This window comes from Corythoichthys intestinalis, chromosome 18 (genome assembly GCF_030265065.1).
Source record: "Corythoichthys intestinalis isolate RoL2023-P3 chromosome 18, ASM3026506v1, whole genome shotgun sequence".
In the NCBI taxonomy this organism is placed as follows: Eukaryota; Metazoa; Chordata; class Actinopteri; order Syngnathiformes; family Syngnathidae; genus Corythoichthys; species Corythoichthys intestinalis.
This window is the reverse complement of record NC_080412.1, coordinates 12639278-12659286: the sequence shown is the minus strand read 5'-3', so window position 1 is coordinate 12659286 and position 20009 is coordinate 12639278. Positions and strand designations below refer to the sequence as shown.

Below are 20009 nucleotides of genomic sequence, written 5' to 3'. Positions count from 1 at the left end.
TTTTTGACTCTGCTGTTTTGTTTTCAGTTGGACGGAAGCTTTTCTATGCAGAGATCCGGTTCGTTAGACCTCAACCAGCACCCGGCTATGTATTGGATAAGGTAAGCTGGTGTGGACTTTCATTAGACAGCGAGTTTTCTGAATTTAAATTGTGTCTTTTTATCTTCAGGCCTCCTCTGTTGATAAGGAGAGGTCGCTTCTCTGATGAAGACGCTACCCGGATGTGATGCCTTTGCAAACTTGCGTCCAAACCCTCCCTGAAATGTCCCACCCAAATGCCAGCCTCCCATGTGACTCTGATGACATCTCCATCATCTCTGAAGAGTGTGGGAATATCTTCGCGGAGTTCCCAAAGAGGGAAAACTGTTACGCAGAAAAAAAAACAAAAAAACCTGGGAGAATTCTTGGACATCTTTCCAAGAGGAGAAGACTTTTTTCTTTTTTTTTTAGCTAATTCATTAATCCGAGTTGTTACATCTCTCATTCCCCTTCTGTGATGGAACCTCCTTGGCAATATGGACCAATGAACTTCATTTTTTTTAAATGTCGTTTGATCGGTGGAAGAAAGTAGGTGTTTTTTGCCGTAGGCCCATGTAGACTTTGACAAAAAAATGCGACTTAGGCACTTTTTATTACAAAACATGTTGGAAAACGGAACAAAGACGTATCGGTGTTGCCAATGTTGCATTATGAAGCTTACAGACTGTGGAATTGGTCGACATTCATGCGTTTGAGTGCTATTTCGTTCACTGCTGGTGTGTAGCAAACATGTTTACATGACCCCTCCACCTCCGCCACCACAGTATAGGCCTCGCTGATGTCAAACACTTGCAGAACCAGCAGCACTCAAGTGGATTTACTTGCCACCTGGAAAGACCTCATTCATCTTCAGCTTTGATTTGTTCAGCATAAGACACACAGTAGCACTAATATGGCCGCCAATTGGCAGACCTGTGTCTTTTTTCTAATTATAACTCATTGGCTGCCATTGACAGCGACAGACATCCAAAACACTTTGGTTGCGTATTGCTGCCAGTGACACTGAAACATGATCATTCACTCCTAGTCCTCCCATTTCAAAGGAATTTACATCCATTGCCGTCTACGGCTTTCCGTAACGTGTCGACCGTATTGACTTCGATCAATACCAACTAATGGATAAACAGCTACAAAAGCGACAAGAGCTCACAAAAGTGCTGTGACACCTGCACTACACCATTACGCCTGTTGCAATACCAATACATGTACGTACCTCTCTTTGACAGTGCTCTATCAATAAGAACATGCTATAAACAGTTATTAAAATGCTTAAAAACAAATGTCCCGGTCTAGTGGAAGTTCATTTTTGCTAGAGAAAATATTATGTAATGATTTTTACTTTATAGCTCTGATGATCTTTTTTCTCTAACATGTTCCTGGTCGGTGGCATGGTGTCTGAGTGTTTAGAACATCCGCCTCACAATTCTGAGATTGCTGTTTCAATCCCAGCTGCGGCCTCCGTGTGTGGAGTTTGTATGTTCTCCCTGTTCCTACGTGGGCTTTCTCCAACTTCCCAAAACAAGCATGGCAGGCTGATTGAACACTTCAAAATGTCCGTACGTGTGAGCAGGGGTGAAAATGGCTAGAATTTCTTGCCGGAACTCCCCGACGTGAAGGTCGCCACTGCGCCAGAAATTTTGTTTATTTATTTATTTACAGTATTTACATTTTTGGGGGGGTCAAACCTCCTAAAACTACTGAAAGGCAAATAAAAATGTTTTGGCACAGTTATTTCAATAGCACATACAAAAACGGATTTTCATTCAAAATTTTATTTTTTCACTGATTTGCAAAGTAAAAGTTAACAAAAACAGCAATAACCCCAACCTCCATCTCCTAATTTTTATTTTCCCTAATACATCCTAAATAAATACTGCTGTTACTATTGCAAATAGCAATTACAAAGAGCAAAACAAATAAAATATGAGAGAATAATATAATAATAGCAATAATAACAATAATACAGTACAGTACCTGTAATAATGTAACGAATCAGCTTCTAATGTGGCGGACTTTTTTTGCTGTACCTGAACGCACCGCGGGGCTGACGGTGAGCAGGAAAGCGCTATTTTACTTTCTGTTTTGATCCTGGCATCAACAGAAGTGGACACTCGGCGAGTTGATGGAATAAATGATTTGAAACCTGACGAAGCTGGCAATTTCTTCGGCGATGTTACCACAATAAGAACTGTCACCTTAACTTATAAAGACTGGCGAACGGAGGGGTACCTCCGGCCGAGATCGGCATTCTACGACCCAGTTCATGGATGCACACACCATGCTTATATTTTGCTATCATTCACATCTTCATTTCAATGGTAAGCATCACCTTTTCTTCTTTTTTCTCCACCTGAACTAAACTTAAACTGCACTAAACTAAAAACAGAACTAAAACGCATTTTGCGTAGTTGGTAACAAGGAAGCCGAACTTTTAACAGCACGTCAGCCGCACGAGCGCACGCAGGTGCACGCGAGGCGATAAATCGCAGCGGAAAAATTATCGCCTTCATTTTTATTTACCGTGCGATAAATGGAATTATTGCATATTGCGACAGGCTTACTTGTTGTTAACATTTTTGTATGTAAATCTGATGTTGGTAGATTGTTTTCTTGTTGGAGATTAAATGCATGTGTGGCAGTTTAGCATTTAAAAAAAAAACTTTTTTTTAACATAGCGTTTTGGCAGTTGCTGCAATATTTTCAGAGTTAAAGCACCGTGTACCAGTAAAGCATTCCGGCCCTGAATATTATACCGGAACTGCGTTCCTGACCGTTCTGGCCCACTTTCACCCCTACGTGTGAGTGTATGTGTGAATGGTTGTTTGTCTCTTAGGTGACCTGTGACTGGTTGGCAACAAGTTCAGGGTGTACCCTGCCTCCTGCCCATTGTTAGCTGGGATAGGCTTCATCACCCCTGCGACCCTTGTGAGGATTAGCAGCTCAGAAGATGAAAGAATAAAAAAATTAAACACATATAGTCAAAACATTGACAAGGTTAGAAATAAGGATTTTAATTTCAAATAATCATTTTCTCCTTGAAACTTGGCTTTTATCAAAGAATGCTCCCCTTGCAACAATTACAGCTTTGCACACACACGGCATCCTAGCTGTTAATTTGTTGAGGTAATCTGGAGAAACTTCACTCCACACGTCCAGAAGTACCTCCCACAAGTTGGATTGGCTTGATAGGCACTTCTTGCATACCATACGGTCAAGCTGCTCCCACAACAGCTCAATGGGTTTGAGATCTGTTGACTGTGTTGGCCACTCCTTTACAGATAGAATACCAGCTGCCTGCTTCTTTCCTAAATAGTTCTTGCATAATTTGGAAGTGTGCTTTGGGTTATTGTCATGTTGTAGGATGAAATTGACTCCAATCAAGCGTTGTTCACAGGGTATGGCACGGCATTGCAAAATGGAGTGATAGCTTTCCTTATTTAAAGTCCCATTGACCTTGTACAAATCTCCCACTTTACCAGCATCAGAGGAACCCCAGACCATCACATTACCTTCACCATGGTTGACAGATGACATCAGGCACTCTTTCAGCATATTTTCAGTTGTTCTGCATCTCACAAATGTGATCCAAAGTCCAAACACCTCATAATATGATTCATCTGTCCATAACACTTTTTTCCAATCTTCCTCTGTCCAATGTCTGTGTTCTTTTGCCTATATTAGTTGTTTCCTTTTATTAGCCTCTCTTAGATATGGCTTTTTTTTTGCCACACTGCCCTGAAAGACAGCATCCTGGACTCGTCTCTTCACTGTCGACATTGAGACTGGCGTTTTACGGGTACTATTTAATGAAGCTGCGAGATGAGGACCTGCGAGGCATCTATTTCTCAAACTAGAGACTCTTATGTACTTGTCTTCTTGCTTGGTTGTACAGCAGGGCCTCCCGCTTCTCTTTCTACTCTGGTTAGATATTGTTTCTGTTGCTCTCTGAAGGGGGTGGTACACAGCGTTACAGGAAATCTTGAATTTCTTGGCAATTTCTCTTATGGAATAGCCTTCATTTCCAAGAACAGATTGTCAAGTTTCACATGAAAGTTGTCTTTCTCTGGCCATTTTGAGAGTTTTTCACAAAGGTGATCGTCCAGATACCCAACTAGCTCAAAGATCAGTTTTATAGCTTCTCTAACCGCCTAAATTGTTTTGAGCTGTGCCAACATAATTGCACAAGGTTATCTAATCATTTATTATCATTCTAAGGCAACTAGCAAGCACAATGGACCATTAGAACACTGGAGTGATGTTTGCTGTAAATGGGCCTCTTTACAAAACTACGTAGATATTGCATTAAAACCGGACGTTTCCAGCTAGAATAGTCATTTACCACATTAATAATGTATAGAGTGTATTTCTGATTAGTTTGATGTTATTTCCATTGAAAAAAAACTGCTTTTCTTTCAAAAAGGAGGAAATTTCTAAGTGACCCAAAGCTTTTGAACGGTAGTGTAAATCTCTATTGACTTATAATGACTTTCATAAAACTTTGGGGGTCACGTGTGACCCCAAACTTTTGAACGGTCGTGTAAATCTGTGTTGACTTATAAGGACTTTACTTATAATGACTTTCATAAAACTTTTGGGGTCACATTTGACCCCAAAATTTTGAACGGTAGTGTAAGAAATTAATATATAGAAAAATTTGAACGGTAGTGTAAGATATATATATATATATATATATATATATATATATATATATATATATATATATATATATCAGGCATGAAAATGGGTCAGGGGTTAAAAAGGTGAGAAGGGTGTGGAGGAAATATGTTCCAGTACACTGTACACCCCAACAAAATATTGAGCTCTGTCGACCCATACTGTGTTTCAGCAGGGCCGTGCAGAGACCGGTGGAGGGGCGGGTGCTTGTAGATCAAAAGGGGCACATGAACAAGTATTTAATACACCTTAAAACAACATAACTTCAATTTTAACCAGCTTTAGATAATAATTGGCTGCGACTGTGACATACTTTAATTGGGAGGGGGCAACAGTGAATAGAAATCAAAACTGCCATCAACACTTTCTGGCTGTGACTCAGTCAGTCTGCCTCTTTTCTTCCTTCAACCTCTGCATCAAAACTTCCTTCCTCAACTTGTTCATCTGAGAACAAACCACATCAGATGGTCACTGAGCCACCAACAGCACAGTTTTCTCAAAACTATTATTTCATTATTATCCATACTTAACAACTCTAGCACCTAATGATTAATAAAGCAATGACATAAAATCTTATAGAAAAATAACAATGTAATTGTGTTTATAATTGTATTTAATACCCGACTATCCTTGCAAACTTTTTCTTACCAGGTCTGCTATTCACCCAGCTGATGAGGTATCCACTGCCTTTAGCAGCCTCATCCAACTCATTTTTTTATCCCTCAATCTCATTTCCCTACGAGGCATGTCTATGTAATGAAATATAAATATTTAAAAAACAGCCTCCCCGGTGGCTTTTAGTTTTAAAGCTTTCTTAATTTCTTTCTCTCTCGATAACGATGGAGGTAGATTTGTGTTTTTGTTATTCAATCAAAAAACAAAGTTACTTCTATCAAAAACAAAGTTGCTTCAATCAAAATACAGGATATACTTTTAATTTTTCCATTGAAGTAATGTTGTTTTGCGTTTGGGCCACATTTTGGCTAGGACATTTGTGTCTTTATTATTATTATTATTATTGCAAATTTCCTGACTGTCTCAGGAAATTAGAATATTGTGTATTCTAATTTCCTGAGACAGTCCTGTATATATACACAGGACTGTCTCAAAAAATTAGAATATTGTGTATTCTAATTTTCTGAGACAGTCCAGTATATATATATATATATATATATATATATATATATATATATATATATATATATATATATATATATATATATATATATATATATATATATATATATGTATATGGTAAATGGTGTTATAGATAGATAGATAGATAGATAGATAGATAGATAGATAGATAGATAGATAGATAGATAGATAGATAGATAGATAGATAGATAGATAGATAGATAGATAGATATAGTAAAATATATTGTAAATTTTGGAAATATTTTTAAACTGTCCCTTACCTTAATATAGACAAAAACATTGGATTCATTCACCTCATTTTTTGCGTTTAAAGACAACCTTCTTAATGACAAAAAACAGAAAAATTGCCTGTGTATAAGATTTTTTGTTGTTATTAATTTAATAGTTAAAACGTGTTTATACAACATTTACATTCTTGCAATCAATTCAAATTGATCCAAATAATTCCCAAATATTTAAAAAATACGTATGTTTCTTGTTAAAATTTGTTTTTACTATTACAGTAGTTACAAATTAGGACGTTAAAATGTACTTTGCTCTCGATTGACGCTTGCTTGTATTATAATTTACTCCACTAGGAGGCCAGGGGCACTGCAGCAAGTAGAATTTGAAACGAAGAAGAAAAGCAACACAAGAAGAAGAGCTGGCCAACAATTATTATTAGCTAGATCACAAACACACCTCCCTCATTAAATTATCTCATATTCTATGAAGCGCAGCCTTCTTTTTTCTGTTAATCGTTACTTTATGTTGTTCCATGTTGTTAAATGGTTGCAATATCGGCTAACTGCTGCTAACTCGGGCGGGTGGAGCTGGGGCTCGTAAGCCGCCTTCAGCGTATTTTTAGCTTGACAGCGGGGTCGTATTTGCCATTTTCCACCACCAAACATGAGCGACGACGAAACCGCTCTCCGCAAGGACTCCTCCAAAGCCATTCTGCTCACTAAAGACGGCCAGCGCTACATCGTGGGTGACAGCCGCTCCGTGGACAGCCGTGACGTGATCACACTTATCCCCATGGAGAACGCCGACCTCATGGAACTGGACGACGCGGACGAGGAGAGCGACGTATTGGACACATCCGACGCGCGTGACGGCGCCGTCAGCCCGGAGGAGCTCAACGACGACGAAGCGTCGGAGGGAGACGGCGCCGCGCCCAAGCAGTGCACTTACGACGGCTGCACCGAGACTACTACGCAGGTTGCAAAGCAACGAAAGCCCTGGATGTGCAAGAAGCACCGCAACAAGATGTATAAAGACAAGTACAAGAAGAAGAAAAGCGACCAGGCCATGTCCACCAACAAAATTGACGTAAGTGGACACGAATAAAATTTACCCCCCACTGCCATTGACGGCGCTAGACGTCCAATCTATTTGAGCTGAGAGGGTTGGCAGCATATGAAATGCCATCCCTTCCAGTTCAAATGGATCGGGCGTCTACAAATGATACATTAATTTAAAATCACTGCATGTACATGTGTATACTAGGAGTGGGAACGTCTTGGTACCTCACGATACGATACGAGTTGCGATACAAAGCTCACGATAACGTTGATCTGACGATATGGCGATACAACAATTATCGATACATTGGTCAGGAAACATTCTAGGATATTCTACAACTAATAAACAGAAAAACAAGCTTCTGCTGTGAATTGGAATGAGTTTATCACTAGTAGACGTCCAATCCATTTGAACTGGGAGGGTGGCAGCGAATGAACGAATTCGCTGTCATCCCTCCCACTTCAAACGGATTGAACGTCTATGGCCGTCAGTGGCAGCCAATGCCAGACAATGAGGTTATTTTGGGCCATTTAAAGTCATTTACCTGTTGATTTTGAGACATTTTATGGGTCACTTCCTCCTTATTTTGTGTTACAGAACAGGAAGTGACCTGGGAATCACCCAAATAAATAGGCAGTGAATCAAACTCAAAAGGAAATGACCTGTAAATACCCTAAAATTTACTTTTCTTTCAAAGGCTGCTGTATAACTTGCTCGTTTCATCATGATGAAGAAATGTTTCTTCCATGGATTGATACGGTAAAATGAAAGTGGGAACGTAAGTCGGAAATCCGAGAGAGCTCATCGCTGTCGACACGACAGTAACAATAGGAACTATTGTTATTTGGGTTTGAGTTTCCCGAGGGACAGATATAGTTGACGGAAACACACAGGAAGTCTGTGTTGTTACGTTTGTTATGGTCAGTTGCGGAGCTGCAATAAACGTTGACTCAAATGAGTTGAAGAAACTAAATTCTGTGCTTTATGAAGAGTGAAAAAAGCAGAATTTAACACAGACGAAATCATTCGGCCGATCAGAGTGAAGTATTACCGAAACAAAATGGTGACGTCACGTACCATAATGGTCGGCAACGGATCGCCGCATACGTTTAACACAACGTGGTCGTGTCAATAAAAAAAAAAAGGGGTTTATACATATATATATATATATATATATATATATATATATATATATATATATATTTCTGTCTCCAATCCAACCATGTACCCATTTATAATGCGCACCATGATTTTACAAGTTGATTTTGCGGAAAAAGGTGCGCGTTATATTCGGGAAATTACGGTAGTTGCCAACGAATTTGATATTCGATACAGTTAAGACAGGAAACTAATAAAATAATTTTGAAGGAGAGTCGTCGATTTTGTCTTGTACTTACAACATGCCTAAAACAACTTCAAGGTAAATTGTGAAGGTAATTGAAAAAAAGTCACATTTATCCGATTAATCTTTTATCGTCCGATTAATCGATTATGAAATAAATCGTTAGATGCAGCCCTACATTACAGGACTTGTCTGTGTTGTCTTTAGGACAACTGTGAGGAGCGGCCCGTGTCCGTCAACAAGCAGCGTTTAGGAGTCATGGGGGACCGCCCAGTGCGACCCTCCCTCATTGAGCAGGTGCTTAACCAAAAAAGACTGGTAAGTCACTAACGCTGCACAACAACAGTTTGTCAAAGCGTACATTCCAGGTGCAAATCTACAATTTGTAAACACACAAAAATGTATTACCATTACAAATATGGGTTATGCTGTAGTCTTTCGTCATTCCCACTCACTGCGATGTCGTCCACCAGTCGCTGCTTAGGAGTCCCGAGGTGATCCACTTCCTTCAGCAGCAGCAGAACATCTTGGCGACGCAGAGTCGAGGCCTGGCGCTGCAGCACAACTTTAGCGGATGCTGACCATCAACACACGTGCCAAGCAGTCTGCCACCATTATTTATTGTATTTACAGCCATTGTGTTTTAGTTTTTGTTGTTTCTGATGTATTGTTGATTTCACAACATTTGTTGACAGTTTTGTTGCTTTGAGGAAAAACCTGAAGGAAATGTCCACTAACAGAAATGTTGTATTCATCTGCACAAGCTCTATGATCTTTGAGCACAGTGAAATAAAAATATTTAATTAAAACTCTTGAATTACATTAAGTTCATGCATATAGTTGTCTGTGCCTCATTAGCCTAATACACGAGTCACAAATCCGCTGTAATATTAGTTTGACCGAGCTCATTTTAGCCTTGGAGGAAAAAAAGTTCAATATAAGTACAAACACAACATTGGTCAGTATGTTAAAATAATTAAATCACACATAAGCGCTGCATAGTTTTGAAGTGCTGCCAGGATACACAAGAAAACAAAGCAAAATGAAAGTCATTCTCACAAGTAAACAAGGACCACAACCTGAATTTGTACCCCCACGCCTCCCTGCTAGGACACTGATGAGATTGGGTTGTGTGGGGAGCCCATTTGAGTGAGAACTTTGTCCAGCCATTGAAGGGGCCCGTGCAGATGCACCTCGATCCAGCAAGGGGTGCTGGTCACATCCTGGCGGTGATATTCCGCCCCCCAACCCTAAAACATGATAGGGTATTTCATCCATACATGTAGATGATGACTTAGTTATTTAGGGTGGAACATTTTATGCCAACCAATCAAAACAAAGATAAGTTGCGAGTAGTAACTTACTTTGACAAAGCTCATGCGGATGGTGCACATCTTGGTGAGCTCGTAGACCACCTCGAAGCCGTGGTTGACTGACTGGGCGAGCAGTTGCGCGAAGAGCTGGTTGTTGAAGATCTTCAGACTGCAGCCGCTCGGGATCTTACACACGGTGGTGGCGTGGAATCCGTGCTGAAAGTTACAGTTGCGGCTCTGCACGAACACGCTGCTGTCGCTCAGGCACTCTGCGTACACCTCGCCGCCCACGTAGTACAGGTGTAAGCCTGGGAGAGACATTGAGTTTGAAAATGAATATTTTGCTAAGAGATCATAAAAACAAGGAGATTGGATGTGCTTGAGCGTTCTTAATTCGCTGGTTGTCATTGACGGCGATAGACATCCAATCCAGTTTGACTGGGAGGGGCAAAGCAAGGCAAATTCATTTGTATAGCAAAATTCAAAACAAGGCAATTCAAAATGCTTTAGATCACATGCCGCATACCGTATTATAAGGCACACTTGACTATAAGCTGCTACCAGACAAACTTGACACAAAAACGACATTTGTTCATAAATAAGTCGCACTGGACTCTAAACCGCAGCTGTCCTCACTGTATTATGGGATATTTACACCAAAAGATATTAATCGGTAACACTTTATTTGACAGTGGCATCATACGACTGTCATAAGACCAAATGAACCACCATTAAGCTTTGAATCAATTGGCTGCAAAGCTTCGTTGCTTCAAGAAGTTTCATTTGGCCATCACAGCTCCCTTGAGGGAGATAGTCAACCTGTGCTGCCACTTGCTGTCAACACTGTTGTTGTCCAACATGCCTCCTAGCATGCATTGGAGTGCCACAGATGTAAATAACAATCAAAATTCATATTCTGTGCTAATTATTTCCTCAGTTACTGTTCCAGTTGTTTCATTAATTCCTAGTTACGGTATCTGGTAACACGTTGTTTGACAGTTGCGCCATAAGACTGTCTTTAGACAATCATAATTAGGACACTGTCATGAGAAGAAAAAAATATATACTCAAGTGTTACCTACTAACCCAAATAAATCAACAAATAAGACACACTGGACTATGAGCCACAGGATTTAAAATGAAGGAAAAAAGTAACGGCTTACAGTACGAAAATTACAGTAAATAAAATAATTGAAATCAGAAATGCAAATAAAACAAAAAAAAAAAAACCAACAAACAAAACAAAACAAAAAGACTAATAAGCAAAGAACTTGAAATTTGAAATATATTGACAGTAATGAATATGCTGTGGTAAAGAATTACGTTTTTAGCCCTGATTTAAAGGCGCTAACAGTTTGAGCACACTTCAGACTAGGGCTGCAGCTATCGATTATTTTAGTAGTTGATTAATCGATGAACTAGTTAGATTGAATAATCGAGTAATCGGATAAGCAACATGAAAAATTAAAATACCTGAGCTTAGCCTCAAACAATAAAAAAAAGGATCTATATGCAACAAAAGAACAATTGCCTAATTTACATAACAAAAAATCCGCTAGCTTAAATGCTATAAAATGCTAACGTTTTTTTTTAATTATTTTTTTTAACAATGCTCTTAACAAATGGTTCAGACATATATTCCCACAAAAAATGGCTAAATATACCTATAAACTAATTTGTGAATGGATTAAAAAACATTAGCTCAAACAAGCAGTTGGATTCAGCCATGTGAAATGAGGCAGAGGGCAGTGTATCCACCTTAATCAATAAAACTAAATGCAAATACTTTCAAATAAACCATTACAACGCCACTTTAATTAAACGAATACTCGAAGCAATAAAATTTAATTCGAATAATTTTTTCTAATCGAATACTCGAGTTAATCGATTAATCGTTGCAGCACTACTTCAGACCTTCACGTAACTTGTTCCAGAGGTGAGGAGCATAGTAACTAAATGCTGCCTCACTCTGTTTGGTTCTTGTTCTTGAGACATACAGACCGATTCCAGATGACGTTAGGGGTCTAGATCCTTCATAGTGGTCAAACAAATCAAGCATGTATTTTGGTCCAAGGTGATTAAGTGTTTATTAGACAAGCAGTAGTATTTTATAGTCTATCCTTTGACTCACTGGAAGCCAGTGTAATTATTTCATAACCGGTGTTATATGGTCCAGTTTCCTTGTATTTGTTAGGACTCTGTTTTTTATTAAGACCCGTAAATATACCGTTGCAATATTACAATCTACTAAAACTGAATGCATGGATAAGTTTTTCCCATGTCTTGTTTAGAGAGAAGCCTTAATTCTGGCTACATTTTGTAGGTGGTAAAAGGCAGATTTAGTGACGAACCTTAGATGGCGGTCAAATTTTAGGTCTGAGTCAATAAAAACGCCAAGATTTCTGACCTTATTTGTAGCTGTAAGTGACATTGTGCCAAGTTGCGTGCTGCTCTTGACCTATCCTTTTTTTGGCCCAAAAATGATCACCTCTGTCTTACCTACATTTAACTGGAGAAAATTCTGGCACATCCATTCACTGATTTGGCGACTGCATTTACTTAGGGACTATAATTATGTGACACTGAAATGTCGAGTTGTGTGTCATCTGTATAGATAGGTGTGATAGGAGATGTCATACTGTTCCATGATCTGAGCTAGAGGAAGCATATAGATGTTAGATAAAAGTGGTCCAAGAATGGACCCTTGAGGAACCCCACATGTGAATTTGGTTCGTTCTGACTCATGGTTTACGAATGAAAGAAAGAAATCCCTATCATGTAAATAAGATGTGAACCACTGAGGAACAGTATCAGTGAGCCCTACCCACCATTCCAATCTGCTGAGTAGTATGTTTTGATCCGGCGAATGAACATTCATTTGATTAAATTGAAATAGAAGGGGTTTTTTTTTTATGATCTGATTTAATTAAAGAAAAGAACACTCTTTGAAGGTTATTTTGGAATGACCAAAAAAATGTTCAATTTCTATTTGAAATACATTTTATTTCTTACTTTTATCTTTCAATTCTTTTTGTTATTTAATTTTTTGAAGCTTTGTTTCAAATAATTTTTAATATTTATCATTTATTAATTAATACAATTCAATGTATGTATGTATTCCTCCAATGCTTTACGTATTTTTGTTCAATGTAAATTCAGGAATTACTTGTACATTATTTCTACAGACAGCATAGTGAGCTTTTTCTTCGCAAAATGATAAAAAAAATGTTTTAAATCACCTTTGCCGATGTGCCTCCGCGTATGCTCGATGGTGGAATTACGGTTAACGTTGGACAGCAGGCCGAGACAAAAGCGGTTTTTGTTGTTGGAGGGGTCCGTGAAGCCGTCCACCAGTACGCTGCGAGACGACGCGTGAAACGTCTCGCCCACTCGGTTGTTCAGTTCGTAGTAGGCGATGGAGCACCAGTACTCGGGTTCTTCATAACACACTGGACGCAGATCTAGAAGATGACGACCAAATGACCAAACTTTCTTGCTATACATGCCGTGAGAGATGCTAAACTTGCCTGTATGTGGAGCGGAGAAGGTCAGCTTGGTGGTTTCCGTGGAGATGCCGGGTTTCACGTCCTCTTGGGGGCTTGACTCCATCATGCTGTACGGTGGAGGAGGAGTCTCTGCTGAGGGGGGAAAAACAATCTTAGGTTCAAATAATAAAAAGTGCAAAAATTAAAATTCAGTGGCAGCTAATGAGTTAAGTGGATTTGTGAAATGTGTATCACTAGTAGACGGTCAGTCGATTTGAATCGGAGCGCTTCCAGTTCAAATGGATCTATCACAGCAGCTAATCAGTTAAAAGTGCTATGAAATACTACAGCAAGTGACCTTAAAATGACAGCAGAAAATATTTTTGACACAATTCCATGAAAAAAGCTTGCTTAATAATGAAAATATTTCCTAATTACAGTGGTACCTCTACATACGAAGTTAATTCGTTCCAGCACCTTGTTTGTAAGTGGAAATGGTCGCATGTCGAGCAGGAGTTTCCCATAATCCATTATAATTCCATTAATTTGTTCTGCAGCCTGAAAACCTACACTAATTTATTTATAAATGCTGCTAGTACTATTGCAAATAGCAATTACACAGAGCAAAACAAATAAATTATGAATAAAAATCCAAATAATAATAGTAGTAATAATAATAATAATAACAATACCTGTAATAATGTAACGAATCAGGTTCTAATGTGTGTTTTGCATGGTGTATATGAACGCACCGCATGGCTGACTTGACAGAGTGGCGGAGGACTTTTTATTTATACTTTGTTTAGCTGCCGCGGACAGTAGGCATCTTGTGTTGCACAAGTTCTGAAATTAATGATTAAAAACCTGACGAAGCTGGCGATTTTTTGGCGATGTTACCACAATAATAACTGTCACCTTAACTTATAAAAGACTGGCAAACAGAGGTCAGAGGAGGACCGTTGAGTTGGTAGTCATTCTACGGCCGTATTGTCGAGCATGTTCACGGACGTGCACACCACGCTCATATTTTTCTATCATTTCCATCTTCATTTCAGCATTACCTTTTTTCCTTTTTTCACCACCTGCACTAACATTCTGAGAACCCATGTTGATTTCTATCACAAGAAAATCCACCGTTTTGTCCACCTGTCTTGTGGGAAAACAAAGAAGCTGCTGTGCTGTCATAAACTGTCGTATTTCGAGCATGTCGTCGGATGTGGAAACAAATGGCGAGTCAAATTTTACGTCGGATGTCAAAAAGTTCGTGTGTCGAAGCGATTGTATATCGAAGTACCACTGTAGTAGGGATGTCCCCAATCAGAGGACAGAGGATCAGAATCGGGTGAAAAGGATCGGGTTTTAATTTAAAAATAAACTAAATATTCCAGAAATACAGGCGCATTGCAAAAGAAATAAAACGATATACTTTTTATACTCCGCAACACTCGCAAAAAGCGGAAGTACTTAAAACGGTACAGTACTGTAACATCTTTGGAAGTCAAATTTAAAAAAATAAAATAAAAAAAAGCAAAAATATGCGATCAGGACATCCCTACTAATAAGCATTTCTCCAAACAGAAGTTGATATCACAACCAGAATGGGCTACAGATTTTTGCTGTCATGCTTTCCAAAGACGCGCAATCCTCTTGTTGTCGTGTGACCGTTTTGTCATTCTGTCAACCACTTCTAAGTTAGTGCAGCACAAGAAAGCTAAGCATGATCATCAATTATGGTTGTGACATTATAACCAGAATTGGTGAAAAAAGTGGGCATTCCTTAATGCATTGCTTTGAATGAAATAACTATGTAATGGTTAAAAGGCAGTGAGATTTAAGTGTCGAATTCGAATTCTTTTTGGAAAATTACATTAGTGCAGTCATTTCATTTTTTTACATGTTCATCATTTCTTAAGACATTTGAAGTCCTACCCGCGATGTGGTATGGGCTACCCGGCTCGGCGGAGCTGGCGGGAGAATCGGGGTAACAATGCGAGGGGGGCGAGCGTCCGTGAGACGTGGAGGACGGTGACGAGGATGGGAAGGAGGATGAAGAGCCCGGGAGCGGTGGGAAGGACTCGGGGTAGGTTGCGTTCTGCGGCATCAGGGGTTCATTGTGCAACGAGGCGTTGCGGAACTTGGCCAGTAGGCTGTGCTGAGGGTTGAACTCGCTGTGGCGTGGAACCAGGACAGGCGGTAGAACTGGAATTGTGGGTATCAAGTTGTTAATTCTCGATTCCGTTTTCGGGCGGAAAAAAATCGACTCTTACCAGGTGTTTCAACACGTCGATAGTGGTACGGATTGACGCAGATGTCTTTCTGCTTGGAGCCGAAGGGGAACTCACAGCAATCTAGCGCCTTGAGCTCATGGTGCGACTGCAGGTCGGGCCAGCGCCAAACCCGGCAATAGATGACGTGAGGCAGGCCCTTGCGGTGAGACACCTGCAGTCTCCCATCTAGTGAGCGCGGGATGGTAACGCACTTGCCTGATAAAGAGTAAAGGATGATTACAAAATGAGGAGGAGAGTGTCACTTTTTTGCCTGGACATAGCACAAAAAAATCTGCATCAACAGATTTGATTATCTTTTGTTGACAAATTTTCAAAGAGTAGTTGTTTTGCCAGGTTGACATAAATCCCTCATAGGTCCTAAATCAATCAGAACATAGGTTTTTTTTTGTACATAAATGGAACTATAATTAACTATACTATATTTATAAAGTTTATCAGTAGATTACCTAAAAATGTCTAAGCTTTTTTTTCCTTTATTTTTTTAACATGTACGGCTCTGGATTTTATGAACTCCTTTTATCAAAACATCAATGGTAATTGTTTTAATGGTTCTTATAAATCCATCACCATATTCCTTTTTTGACAAGACCACTATTCTCTAGCTGATGTTAATACATAAAACAATAGATGGTTGTATTGTGGTCATAAATCATCAAATACCATAATTGAATCATGTTACCAATTTTCAAAAACATTGGATTTTATGACCTACAAACAAAATGCATGGTTTTATTTGATGTGTCATAAATCAAACAGAAGCCAAAAATCTATCAGCACAATGCAGTTTAACACCTTTAAGTATTTTTCTATTGGATTTGATTTGATGGTACAGTTTGCTTCTATCTTAGCGGCCACTGACTTGGTTGTCCAGGGCAGCTTAGGGCCCTTTCCAGCTCCTCCATGGCTCCCTTTTTCTTCTTGAGCTTCTTCACCAAGGAATCCACAGCCTTCTCAGCCCATTTCTCTTCCTCGTCGCCTTGCTTCCAGCCCAGCAGACGCTTCACCGCCGGGCTTGTGAAGGAGAAGAGCGAAGTGATGGAAGTGGACGAGTTCATGGTTCCTCGTTGTTCCTGATATTCTCAATGTCGATGACCCGGGTCTAGGTTTGTGGCATCTGTCGAAAGATATAATTGTAGCACTTTGATTCGAACTCAACAGCTAGACACAACTCACCCTTTTTGATGTGTGCACTTGGTTTTTCAGGCGCCTTATTTTCCAAGTTGGTGTGTCAAGAGAAGCTGAGATGCTGTTGCTGATGAGAGGACAGTTTTCCAGTCAGTAGGAGGAAGGTCTTGTGGCGTCTCTCTCTCTCTTGTGAAGACGCCCAGGAGCCGAACTGTCTGGCCAGAACAGGAGAAGGAGGGGCGTGTGTGAGCTTTTTGGAGTGTGTATGTTTGCTTTATTGTTTGTCCAGTCATCTTTTTAAAATGAAGCATCACACTTGATGTGAACAACTCACATGATCTTCGTTGATGACTGAAAAAGCATGACATCTTCTATCTGTATTATTATTGTGCAAACTATTGCCTACTACACATACAATCCTACACAACTGCTTTATGGAGGCCGGCGTCACACAGTCTGCCGGCTCAGATAGTCCAATTACCTAATGCTTTATCACCAGGACACCCCCCCCCCCCGCCCCTTTTTTCCTCACGCCCACTCCTCAACTACAAAAGTAAACAAGTGGATTCCTCTTACTTGTGAATCTGAAATCTGAACGCAACTTGAATACATGTGTTGTTATTAAAGGAAACATAATTAAATAGATATTATTCATGCTCATTGTGACAATCTTCAGGATATAAAGCAAACGTGACATTATACAGCATGCCAAACTATCCCAAACAATCTACCCAAAAATTAAGGTCTCCAAATTTAATCATGTTAATCATTTTGTCCAAGTTCAAATAATAAGGTAATAGTAATAATGATGATGATGTCTCACCTCCACTTTAGTAGTATTCCAGTCAGTGTGTCAACTCAAGCTTGCGAAGGTGCGCGTCTGAGCGGGTGTGTTTTCACTTTTGAGTTGAGCACATCCGCTGTGCGTGTTTCAAAATAAAAAAAAAAATGAAAAGCACGAAGCTTTAAACGGTCTGGTAGTGAATGATTATGTTTCAGTGTTATTAATGCCAATTAAGAGAGTTGGGAGCAATCACTCGTTGCTATATACTTACTATTAACCCATTGCCTGCCAACAGACGTCCAATGCATTTAAACTGTGAGGACAAGTTGTGGCTGCTCATGTTTCAGTGCTATTGATTGGGCTGGACGTCAAAGCCATTTGAAAGCGTGACAAAACATTCATTCATTCACCTTTCACAGTCAAAAATGACTGGACGTCTCGGGCTGCCCAAGATAGTGAATCAGTGAACAGGAAAATATTAACGAATCAATTGAGGAATTAAGCAACAAAAGTAAACCTACATAAATCTGTCCTGTCTCTGAAAATGAGCCTATTAAACAAGTCTGTGGGAATTTGGCCAGTCGGCATGGGTCTGACTATTTAAATTAAATTAAAACCAAACCAGGGTAAATATTTACTATAGGGCTATTGTTATGAAGGGTAACCGGAAAAGCTTCCGGTGGTCATTTCGCTGGCTTGCCGCAGGAGGTGGGTCGGCCTGCCTGCGTCTACTAGGCTCCTGCAGGCTCCAGCCCGAGCGCCACACAGCAGCCACGGCGGCGTCAGGCTGGCTGGAACCGCAGCGCCGGCGATCCAGATCCCTCCGCGGTCTTGCTACCTGACAAACATGCTATAAATTCGAGTCTCTTTCAAGTCCGTCAGTGCATCAATCTTTCATTTCAGGTGAACCAAGTAATGTAAACAACAAATTATAACAATATAAACGCGCGATGAAAGAACGCGAAACGTTAAAGTAACATACATTAGGGATTATATTACACGCTAATTGAAATTACTTTCACTACCTTGAGGGGACGGACCGGTAAAAGCAGGCGGATGGATATCGGACGACGCCGTGATGCGGTCTGGTCCGGTTAGTGACGCAAGCCTGGCTGGCGACGCTCAGTCTGCAAGTTTGACATTTTCACAGTTTACAGCAACTGCCACGGAAAGCCACCCCGCCACCGCGAGGCAAACCACGTCGCCGGCAGGAGGGGGGCAAGGCATCGCGCCCCCTTTGTTTTGCTGAGTGGTTCGTCTGGTGCGGCAGCGGAGCGTCCGCCGACCTTGACGCCGCAAAGACGCTGCGGTTTGCCGGCCTCAGGTCACGACCGACTGACTCTATACTGAGTAGTCTAGGACAAGTCAGTCGCTAATTAAACCGAAAGATTACAAGTTGTAAAATGCGGCACATCTTAGGTTACACTACTCTTAATGTAAAACATACTGATTGCTGTTAACCCTTTAACACATTGTTTGAAAGCAATATATAACATAAAATGACATCCTATAACCATACGCGGAGTTAAGGGGGGACCAGGCTCCCCTGGTGGCCGAAAATTGTCATTGCATGTAATTGACTTTCCCATATAGGATTTTAAAATTAACAGTTTTCTGCTAAAATATTGTCCATAAAAGCTGTAAATTAAAAAAAAAAAAAAAAAAAAAAAACAGCAAAAATAAATGAAACTAGGCCTGCAAGCAGGACTGAACGGGCCCTCGCAATCTAGCGCAACTCGGACGTCACGCAACTCGGACTGTGTGCAGGTCAGGGTGGTGGCAGATCCTCCTCTCTAATCATCTCATTAGAACCTAACATGCTCGAAAGTCGCCTAATTACATTCCCACACCCAAGAGATAAAAACCCCTATTGGAGAGAGTACTACAAAAAAGGAGCCACTACTGAGCTGTGCAGCCAAGCCCTTATTCAAAACCAAAATTAATCTTCTAACTTGGCCAATTCGACCAAGTGTGCCAAATATTGTGGCTCTATAAGCTGCCTGAGTCTCTGAAAAAAAATATTTCCTTTAAATGGCGAACAAAGGGTCGTCATGGCAACAGACAGAGACACGTGGACATGGGCCGTAAAAAAGTATTTTAATAGGTCTTGAAACTACAATGACCAACATGAAAAGAACTGGACATGTTTTGGAAAAACGAGTGACTTCCTATCGCCACTAGTTGGCGCTGTAGGGTTGATGCAAATGACCCCTACAAGTTCCTTCAGGGTATGACTCTCAACAAGCACGGGAAGTTTGGCGCAGATATGTTCTATATCTGCCGAGTTATGATTGTTCAAAGTTTTTGGAGAGAAAAATTGTTGACAGTCATTTTCACTTTCCTGTTTGGACCCCTCCGCTTCAACGAAACTTCAATATTTTTCATCAGGCACCTGAAGACAGGTCTTAAGGCTTCCCTTATGCAGGTTTGAGGTAGATTGGTTTTTTCCCTTTAGAGGAGGAGTGTGTCCCGTAAAAAAGGGCATTTCCTGTTTCCACTAGGAGGCGCCAGGCACAA

General features: G+C 40.2%; 3 protein-coding genes across 15 annotated transcripts in view; 2 read left to right on the top strand and 1 right to left on the bottom strand.

Annotated features, from left to right (window-relative positions):
* Positions 1-1666, top strand: part of LOC130906457 (serine/threonine-protein kinase DCLK1-like) — a 69070-nt gene extending 67404 nt beyond the window's left edge. For 2 of the 5 annotated variants that reach the window (XM_057820826.1, XM_057820827.1), the window contains 2 exons: positions 28-101; positions 170-1659. In XM_057820826.1, the coding sequence (XP_057676809.1) occupies positions 28-101; positions 170-227 (132 nt within the window). In that variant the 3' untranslated portion in view covers positions 228-1659. Of the gene's footprint in view, positions 1-27; positions 102-169 lie in introns of all 5 variants that reach the window. The other 3 variants (XM_057820824.1, XM_057820823.1, XM_057820828.1) reach the window with 3 other exon arrangements.
* A 4814-nt stretch (positions 1667-6480) lies between these two features.
* Positions 6481-9436, top strand: rfxap (regulatory factor X-associated protein). Its single transcript, XM_057821782.1, has 3 exons — positions 6481-7182; positions 8705-8815; positions 8971-9436. The coding sequence occupies exons 1-3, from the start codon at positions 6760-6762 to the stop codon at positions 9076-9078; spliced, it is 642 nt and encodes a 213-aa protein (XP_057677765.1). The 5' UTR covers positions 6481-6759; the 3' UTR covers positions 9079-9436.
* smad9 (SMAD family member 9) lies at positions 8449-19115 on the bottom strand. 9 transcript variants are annotated; one of them, XM_057821775.1, is made up of 9 exons: positions 17764-19115; positions 17532-17628; positions 16757-16923; positions 16443-16697; positions 15563-15778; positions 15225-15494; positions 13050-13448; positions 9862-10118; positions 8449-9747 (listed from the first exon to the last, which is right to left on the bottom strand). In XM_057821775.1, the coding sequence occupies exons 4-9, from the start codon at positions 16636-16638 to the stop codon at positions 9604-9606; spliced, it is 1482 nt and encodes a 493-aa protein (XP_057677758.1). In that variant the 5' UTR covers positions 16639-16697; positions 16757-16923; positions 17532-17628; positions 17764-19115; the 3' UTR covers positions 8449-9603. The 9 variants fall into 9 exon arrangements, with proteins under 9 accessions (XP_057677758.1, XP_057677757.1, XP_057677756.1 ...); XM_057821774.1 differs by having other exon boundaries at positions 17532-17935; positions 18014-19115; XM_057821773.1 differs by having other exon boundaries at positions 17532-18330; positions 18518-19115.
* Positions 19116-20009: the final 894 nt, after the last annotated feature.